This window comes from Salminus brasiliensis, chromosome 6, assembly GCF_030463535.1.
Source record: "Salminus brasiliensis chromosome 6, fSalBra1.hap2, whole genome shotgun sequence".
NCBI lineage: Eukaryota > Metazoa > Chordata > Actinopteri > Characiformes > Bryconidae > Salminus > Salminus brasiliensis.
The window spans coordinates 43,526,067-43,535,396 of record NC_132883.1 but is presented as its reverse complement, the minus strand read 5'-3'; the positions used below and the strand labels follow the sequence as shown (position 1 = coordinate 43,535,396).

Below are 9,330 nucleotides of genomic sequence, written 5' to 3'. Positions count from 1 at the left end.
ATCTCCTGAGGCGCTCAACGCATGCCATGAAGCTCCTTCATTTCAGGAGGACAGTAGAGTAGTAGTAGGGCTTTACCAAACTGCTCCAGTAGACTTATAGGCTCCATAACAGACTCTCTGTTCACGCTCACGCTGGGAGAAACCTCACACTCCAGCACCAAATGTGTACACACTCGTATTCCCCATCCACAGACCAGACCAGTCCTCTCAGTGCAGAGTGACCGACCACCCCATCACTCGAGACTTCACAGCCCAAGTCTGAGGCTGAAACCTCAGAGGAGCAGCAAACGTGCTGCCTGGCTGCTGCTGCCTCCGGAGAACAGAGTGTGGAGAAGCCGCGGCCCCTGCAGACCACTTCAGAGAGGCCTGTGTCTCTCTGAAAAATCCAAGACTGTGGTGCCCCCTATAGACAAGACAAGAATAAAGTGGGGGACTAATTTTAAACCGGTGGGCAGAGGGGGGCGTGGGTGTTTTTTGGCTCATCTTCTCAGCTGCACTCATTATTCCCGACATTCCCGTCCTCTTCCAGCAGCAGCTGGGATTCAGAGGCACAAGCAGAGGAGGACGAGTGGATTCAAAAACCCTGAAGATCAGACAGACAGAGAGCCGGGCTGAGCAGAAAGGCACTGTGGAGGAACAGAAGTGTACGACCAGTTTAATTTTTCCTGAGGTCGAGGTTCTCCTGCAAGCTTCAGACTCCCAGAAGTCTGAGGTCTGCACACGGAGGTGCTGTAAAGGATTGGAAGGGTAGAGACGCTATAGGCCATTTTTTTTGTTGTTGTTGCTCAGATCGGATTTGATTGGACAGATCACATTCATAAATCAAAGACCCTGATCACACCTGGTCATTTCATGCGTCTTGAGTATCAGGATTATATCTGGATTGGGCCAAAACCTCAGTAAAATGTGTAAACACACTCAGACACAAGACTCAGACACAAAATCCAATCTCCAAATCACTTCAGGAGGAGATCAGAGGCACATTTAAAATCCCTCCCAGTACAAACAGAGCACCACTAATAATTGCCATGCGTCCCCCACAGTGATCGGATTTTGGTCTGACAAACAGGACACGCAATTGACCACCAAGTGTAAACACGTGGCTAAAATCTGATCAGGACACAGTGTAAATACCAGTCACAGGACGTGAGCAGGTGTAATTTGGGTCAAAGTGAAGCGTATCTGTCTAATGTGGACGAGTCTGATCACGGACACGGTATGAACATCTTCGTCCAGCCATTTGACTGTGGTCACAGCTGTTCCCCATGACGACAGCACATCTGTGTGTCTAATTTAAATTAAAATAAACCTTAAATTGTGGCATAACCTTTATAAATGTCCTTAGTTTTTGCTAATATGTTAAATTAAATCAACTGTAATTGTGCATTAAAATATTTAATAATTAAAATAAGCAAATAGACCAATAGAAATCCTCTAAAATGACGTGGAAGATTTTTTTACGACTTGAAAATTGTTTTTTATTCCATGTCTGGAAAGCTGGCAATTTGGAGATACAAGGTGGTTGTCACTTTATATATATATATATATATATAAATCCTTCACTTGGCTCCACATCCTAACGTGTATGGGAGTGAAATAGAGGCAGGTCAAGCCCAATTCTGTTTCCGGGACCGTGTTGCAATCCCTGCTGGCCAGAACATTTTCAGAGTCCCAGCACATCTGCTGTGGTCAGCAAGCACGTCTAACCTCTCTACCAGTACTACAGATCCAGGCCAAGCGGCCGGCGTCCAGCGTAACCCCAAGGCTTGGTTTTAAATAGCCGAACGGAGTCGTCTCAGCACCTCCAAGTCAAACATTAGCGAGGGAAAATCTGTTCGGAGAAGAAACAGCAAACATCCGGGTTGTTTGTATAAAAACAGAACACTTTATAGAGTTAAGCTGAAAAAGGTCCAATGAAAACACGACTACTTTACAATTACAAATGTCATCTTCCCTTCTGTTATTTACATATTTGTTCAGGAACATCAATTAAAAATAACAAAAAAAAAAAAAAAAAAAAAAAAAAGGACATATGAAGAACTCCCCGACATTATAGATACATCAGTTTACAGTGTAGCTGCTGATACACAGAGTGAATATTAAAAAACAAACTCAGAATTAGGATCGCTGAACACAGATGAAGCCTTCTTCTGTACGAATCACTGCTAACAGAGACCCCCGCTCCACTGACGATTCTTGGGCAGAAGACCGAGCAGAGCCTTTAAGCCTGTAAATGTCCAGGTAAGAGAGACCAATAGGAACGGACCCACAGCTCAGAACAATCCAGAGGAGATGGATTTAGACCACCAGCAGGAAGTGGTTTATGATGAAACCCACAGTGACTGCTCAGAGTCTAAAGTTCTAGCCAGTACTGCCATCTGACTCTGTTATAGCAACGATCTCAGATTTAACACACACACACACACACACACACACACAACACTTAACATCACCATCACTCACTAAAAACATCCACAATCCTCCAGTGACTCGCACTTCTACACACGTCTGACTTTCAACAAAGTCGGCTTCGCCTTTTCTCCACCAGCTTGAGTCTCAGTAGTGCTTAAACACGTCCTCATGCTGCTGTCTGTGGGGATTTGGGGGAGTAGGGGTGTGTGGGGGAGTGTAATCACTGTGGTTTTACCTGCATCTACAAACCTCTGTGGTTCACATCGTCGCTGTCAAGCAAAAACCTTGCATCTCCATTTTGCCATTAATGTGAATCTGCTATTCTTTCCATTGTGTGAAAATCTCCCCCCCTCAGGATGAACGGACCAATAGAAATGCACCAAAATGACTTGGAATGACGTTTTCAGGCAGGTGACTGGTTCCTCATTTTTTAAGATACAAGGTTTTATGCATGGCAGCTTGGGATGCTCTCACACTTGTGTGGCCATAATTACAGAAAATTTCACGATTCGGATGGATACTCACTGACACGAGGGACAAATACATACACACACAAAGAAAAAGGCCAGAATACCAGAAACACCACATTTAGCAACACATTTACCTGGAAACTGCACTGTCCTGCCAAACGCCCCTGCAGAGGATCCGACAGCCGATTTTCCTAGGCTGTTTTTTTTTTATGTTTTTTTTTTTTTATCCATCATATTCTCCAAGGGCGTCAGAGTGCGATAACATTCACAGCTGTATAAACAATAAAGGTGCAGTAGAAAAAAAGCAAGCATTTTACAGCATGATAACAGAGTCCAGAAAAATAGAACTGTCACACTGAATGATTTCGAGTGTGTGAGAGAGAGAGTGTGTGTGCGTGTGCTCTCAAAGTCAAGCAAAACTGCCTCCAATGCTGACACACTACTGACCAGTCTCCACGTCACCTCGCAGGCTCTCTCTGTGGCAATGAGGAAAGTCCATAGCTTAGAGACGCATCATGACGAGCCCTGATCAGTTATCAGTCGTCTTATATTGAGAGAGAGAGAGAGAGAGAGAGAGGAGAGAGAGAGAGAGAGAGAGAGAGAGAGAGAGAGAGAGAGAGAGAGAGAGAGAGAGAGGATAAGAGTGAAGAGAGACACAAATGGGTAAGACGAGACTGGCTTGGGTCAGAGATTGCGTTCCCTACCATTGCGACCCCTACCAATGGCATAATGGCCACTGAAAGCACACACACACACACACACACACACACACACACACACACACACCTTGAGAGTCAGTGGGGCTTAACGAAAGTTCAATCCACATACAGTGTGTTCTCCATGCACCTGTGTGGTGTTGTTGCTCATAAATGTTGAAACACTCTAAAGAGCAGCTCTTTTAAATGGCGTAGAGATTTTCAATACGACAGACACTGCGCCTCCTTGTGGGCGCAACTGCGTGGGTGTGTGTGTGTTTAGCTGCCTCCGCTGGGCTTAGCAGGGGTTTTTGGAGCGCATGGCTGCTCCAGCACGAGCGTTTCCTTTCCCCTGCTGTGGCTGGGGTGTTCCAGGCTGCTGTGGTGCTGCCACCTCGCCTGGCAGGGGCCGCTGCGACGCTCTGCTGCTGCTGTTGGGGCCGGGCTGTGAGGGGCAGGGCTCTGAATTTGAGGGGATGTGGTGGCGGACATAGCGGCTGCTGTGAGGACCTGCTGCTGCTGGAGGAGCTTCTGCTGGACAACCTGCGCAGCAGAGGCGGAGGCTGCTGGGATCACCTGGACCTGGGCCTGAAGTGACGCTCCGGCTGCTGCTGCGGCCGCCTGGGTCAGTGCCACCGTCTGAGGCTGCACTTGATCTACACACACAACAAGGTTTTATAAATTAGTTATGTGGACAAAAGTATTGGGACATCTGCTTATTTGTTGTGAGGATTTAAATGAGTTTCTTTTTTTTTGGGCTTTCTACTAGATTATAGAGGAGCATTACTGTGAGGATTTGAGGACTTTACACCCCTCTAGCCCACGCAACCCATTAGGCAGGCATGGTGCCAATAGGTTCATGTTTATCTGCTCCAGAGAGTCTTATTGGCAAAGTTTTTTACAGGGACTAAACAAGCTGTATGTGTGGGCATTTGTACATCTGTCAGGTTGCTTAATGCATTCATTAGAAGGGATGTCCACAAATATTTGGACACAGTGTAAAAGAGAATATATAGAGAGTTTCAGCCTGAACCGCTATATTATATATATATATATATATATATATAGACAAAGAAAAGGGACTGGACATGTTCACTCTTACCTGCTGGGGTGAGGACACTATCTGCTGCTGCACAATTTGAAGAGGTTTAGTAACCTACAAATAGAGGAGAGCATCACTACAGGGTCAGGAACTAAAGGAAGCTACTGATCTGAATGCCTGTACATGCTGAATGCTTCACTGGTGTGTTATGCTGTGTGTGTACCTGTATTTGCTGTGCAGTGGCAGTTTTCTGGGGCTGGGCTGCAATGGAGGTGGCATAGAACTGAGTCTTAATGGCCGGCTGCAGCGGAGTGGTGGTATAGGTCACCTTCTGCTGGGCCTGACCTGCTGACTGAGCGGCCTGCTGAGTGGCCAGGGAGAGAGAGAGAGAGAGGAGAGAGAGGAGAGAGAGAGAGAGAGAGAGAGAGAGAGAGAGAGAGGAGAGAGAGGAGAGAGAGAGAGAGAGAGAGAGAGAGAGAGAGAGGAGAGAGAGAGAGAGAGAGAGAGAGAGAGGAGAGAGAGAGAGAGAGAGAGAGAGAGAGAGAGAGAGAGAGAGAGAGAGAGAGAGAGAAGAGAGAGAGAGAGTGTGAGGTGATGATCTCAGCACTACCTTTAAACAATAAAGAAAACTCATTTCCTTCAGCTCGAGAGACAGAGAGCTCCTGCATGGACATGTTAAACACCCCCCTTTAGCTCCTCCATGACAATCAAACCTGCCTGGTCTCTTTCTGATGGTGACTGTGGAGCGAATGATGACATTTTGGGATTGCTGGGGACTTCTCTACTCATCTTGTGCTCTGCTCTTGAGCTTAATAGGCCGGTCTGACCTGGCCATGTTGGTCAGTTGTTCCACATGTAAATGATTTAGTGGACGGTGGAACAGTGGCTAATTTCTAACTGTTCAGAGATCTTTTTAAACCCTCCCATCTGCAGACTCCCCTGTATCCTTCTGTAACCTTCTTTTTGAAGGCCTCAGAGAGCTCTTTGGATCTGGCCATGATGGTGATCTTCTTCACCACTCACTTCAACCATCAAGAGCAGACCAGACTAAACATCTGAGGTTTAAATAAGACCCTTAGACTCCTCCAGAATAATCCTCTCTAACCATGTTCTGATCATCTGCAGCTGATTCTAATATTACACATTTAGAGCAGTAATAAATTTGGGGGATAAAATAATTTATTTTATAAATGATGATTAAAGATGTTTCTTCAGGTGTGGTGGTTGGTGTGGCGCAACAGATAACACCACTACCCACCACTGAGCTACCACACCATGTGGGAGACTGGGGTTCGATTCCCGGGCTGGGTGGCTGGGTGACTGTGCTGCGCTACACCAATAAGAGTCCTTGGCAAGACTCCTAACACTACACTGACCCACCTCTGTAATACGAGTAACCTTGTAAGTCGCTCTGGATAAGAGCGTCTGCTAAATGCCATAAATGTAAATGTCTCAGTGCTGATCACTGAAGATCAAACGTCCAGATGTTTAAAACACGTTCAAAAAGACATGCATGTATATGCATGCATGTAAGTATAAGTTTAGAAGTGCATGTTACCTTCTGCTGCACTGCAGCCTGCGTTTGTTGAGGCTGTCCAGCTTTCTGTTGGGCTGCAACTGCCTGAGCCGCTGAGCTGCCGTCTGCTGTTTCAGCCTCAGCTGCTGAACTGGGAACTGGTGAGTCACGACTGGCCCACCTGAACACGCAGCGAATGAGATACACAAGTTACACATTCAATTTTACGATCTTAATTTAATTTGAATGTAAAATAAAATCACTATCATCACGGTCATAAGTGAACACAACACCACTTCAGATGATTAGGACTAAAACTAATACGAGCTTATGTTTAAATCATCTTGGAGTTACGTGTTTTTCTTACAAACACTGACAATTCCCCATTCGGGCTGCTTGATATATAATCGGTTAACTGTGGCTGCAATGTTAATGCCCTTTGCAAACTAACAAGCTTACTCCCACCAGTCATGGGGGGGGGGGGGGGGGGGGTTTATGGTGTGCGTTAAGCATCATGACCAATCACACCTCCAGATGAGGGCGTTTTGCTGATGCAAGGTGTTCATGTATTTCAACAAAAGTCAATTAGTTTGGTCAAAATAATGCAGCAGCAGAAAACACAGAAAAGTAGTTTAAAAACTATTTATCTATTTAATAATTTCATCTTTTATTTTTATTTTTTTTATCTTTTGGTAAGATTGGTGGCAGACGGTGGTTCATTTTAGGCTGTCTCCAGATCCAGCTGTTCTGACTGCATAAAAAGTAAACCTTGCTTTTACTCAGATTTTATATATATGATGGTGTGCTTTTATACTATGACATTTTTCCTTAAATTTGACAAGCTAAATAAAATAAATACATGTATGCTGTTGTATGTTGAATTGTAACCCCTGCATCGTGATACATATTGTTTAGCCAGGTTCTTGGCAATACACAGCCCTCATGTGTAGATATACTGCAATACTATCACTTCGCATCTGCATACAAAAGAAATTCTAATATTACTAATATTTATTTATACATAAATAAATTAATCAATTACATATAAATAAATATAGAAAAAAAATATTATAAATATATATATATATATATATATCTCCAGCAATCTCTAGCTCAGTACCTGCTTTCTGGGCTTGTCCAATGGCCACACTAATGCCGGCCACAGTGACCGGCAGTGTGGTGACTCCAGTTGAGACCACGGCTGGCACGGACACCACCGGGGGTTTGGTCAGTGTGACCTGAGCTGTCTGACCTGCTTGGGCTGGGAGAGCGCCCGTAGCCTGAACTCTCGCCTGAAAGGGCAAAACAAAACGCTTTTATTGAACACTCAAAAAGGACTGATGATACCACAAGACTCAAACAGAGCTGAGCCCTGCACTGCGGAAACAGAGCTGAGCAGAAACCAAAGCTGCAGCACAGCAACTACCCATTTCAGAGCTGGAACCTGAAATTACCCTGCACTCAGAGAGAGAGGGAGGGAGAGAGTTCAGCAGAAAGTCAAAGCCTCTCTGCTTACGGCAAGAAATCAATCAGCCAAGACATGCTTGGTGCCTAAACAAAGTTTTTTTTCACGCAAGAAATATAAACTACATTTAGGGAGATAGAAAAAAGGTTCATCTAATTTGAAAGACTCCAAAATGTCATCTTTACCGGAGAAGGAAACCCCTTAACAACTTTTAAAGAAAGACAATGTAGAAAGACTGTCATTGTGGAGCATTTCTATTGGTCTATTTATCATGAAAATGCAATTTATGCAATGGGAAAAAAAAATAAAATAAAAAAAAAAATAAATAAATAATAATATATTACATATATATGCTGAAAAATGTGAGTTAACTCACCAGCCTGGTCACCTGCAGGCCACCAGTGAGGACAGGTCTGGGTGCAGCAGTCACTGCAGTGAGCTGTGGGTTAGCCTGAGGTGCCGGGGCAGCCTGAACCTGCTGAGGCTGCTGAGTAACGGTGGCCTGCTGACCCAGCTTCTGCTTATGAATCTTCATCAGCTCCTACAAATAAACACACACGGTTTTTATTTGACATGTTAAAACTTCTAGTTAACATTTTAGACTGCGTTTAGGTTTGGGTTTAAACTGTGATGCATGTTTAATGTAACAGAGGATCTGGACTATTTTAAAAGATTAAAAAAACAGAAGTTTATAAAAAGGCAAGTTTCCTTTCTGCAAATGTATTTTCTGTTTGAGTAACATTTACAGTACTCAGGCTCTGGTTACTCAGATCACCACCACAATCACAATGCAAAAAAACTCCCAAACAAAATAGGTGTGGATCACAGAAAAATCACTCAGCATTTGATTAATTTATCTGGTAAACTCTATTTATATATCTACAGCATTTTAGGCCCCGGGAAAAGCTGCTTATCTGGTCAGTAAGTGTTTAGCTGCTCAGTAAAACACTGATATTAGAATAAACACTAATAATAACACTCCTACAGAAATCTGTACTCCCCTGTACTCTCTCCTTCCCCATCTCACACATACACACTCTTGTTAACACTGAACAATGAATCATTCATACAGCTTATGCTTAATTTAACTGCCCTGGTGGTATATGTTGCAGATATAAGCTAAAATTAATCCTTACATAAAAATATAAGTGGAGCAGGAAGGTGAACCCGCAGTCAGCTCACTCCCATAGAGCTGTGTGTATGACTTCCTGCCAGAGGGGTTCTCCCCAGGGCACAGAAATGGTGCACTAAATGGTGCTCTAGTAAAAAAAAGCAGCTACTCAGCATTTTTCTGATCGCTAAGACTTCCTCATCACAGAAACAAGACCCAAGTGGCTTCCAGAGAGCCAGCAAGTGATGCAGTGTCAGCACATCAGTCACATATATACAGTGTGTGTATTTGAGTGTGTGTGTAGGTGTGTGTCTACCTGCTGTGGTTTGTTCACGGTTTTGATCTGGGGAGACCCAGTCGCCTGGAGCTGCTGCTGCCTTAAGATCTGCAGCTGCACAGGTGACATCTGCTTCGTCTGTACGCCTGTGGAAGTAAAACAGGTGGAAGAGAGGGACACCTTCACTGTACTGGTGATCACTGTAAGGCGGACAGATGAAGAGGTCACATTTGAAAGAGCATAGCCTCAAAAATCCATCAAGATTCCTCTCAACTTTAAGATACATCATCATCAGAAAGGGGGGGGGGTCCTATTATTCTGGCTAGGCTCGCTCATTAACAC

At 44.3% G+C, this 9,330-nt stretch overlaps 1 protein-coding gene across 1 annotated transcript in view; it reads right to left on the bottom strand.

The window, feature by feature from the left end:
• Window positions 1-3,459: 3,459 nt before the first annotated feature.
• ep400 (E1A binding protein p400) overlaps window positions 3,460-9,330 on the bottom strand; it is a 37,768-nt gene continuing 31,897 nt past the window's right edge. The window contains 11 exon segments of the mRNA XM_072682506.1: window positions 3,460-3,889; window positions 3,891-3,977; window positions 3,979-4,014; window positions 4,016-4,233; window positions 4,661-4,733; window positions 4,843-4,980; window positions 6,178-6,246; window positions 6,249-6,316; window positions 7,256-7,427; window positions 7,977-8,141; window positions 9,028-9,134. Coding sequence (XP_072538607.1) covers window positions 3,857-3,889; window positions 3,891-3,977; window positions 3,979-4,014; window positions 4,016-4,233; window positions 4,661-4,733; window positions 4,843-4,980; window positions 6,178-6,246; window positions 6,249-6,316; window positions 7,256-7,427; window positions 7,977-8,141; window positions 9,028-9,134 — 1,166 coding nt within the window. The 3' untranslated portion in view covers window positions 3,460-3,856.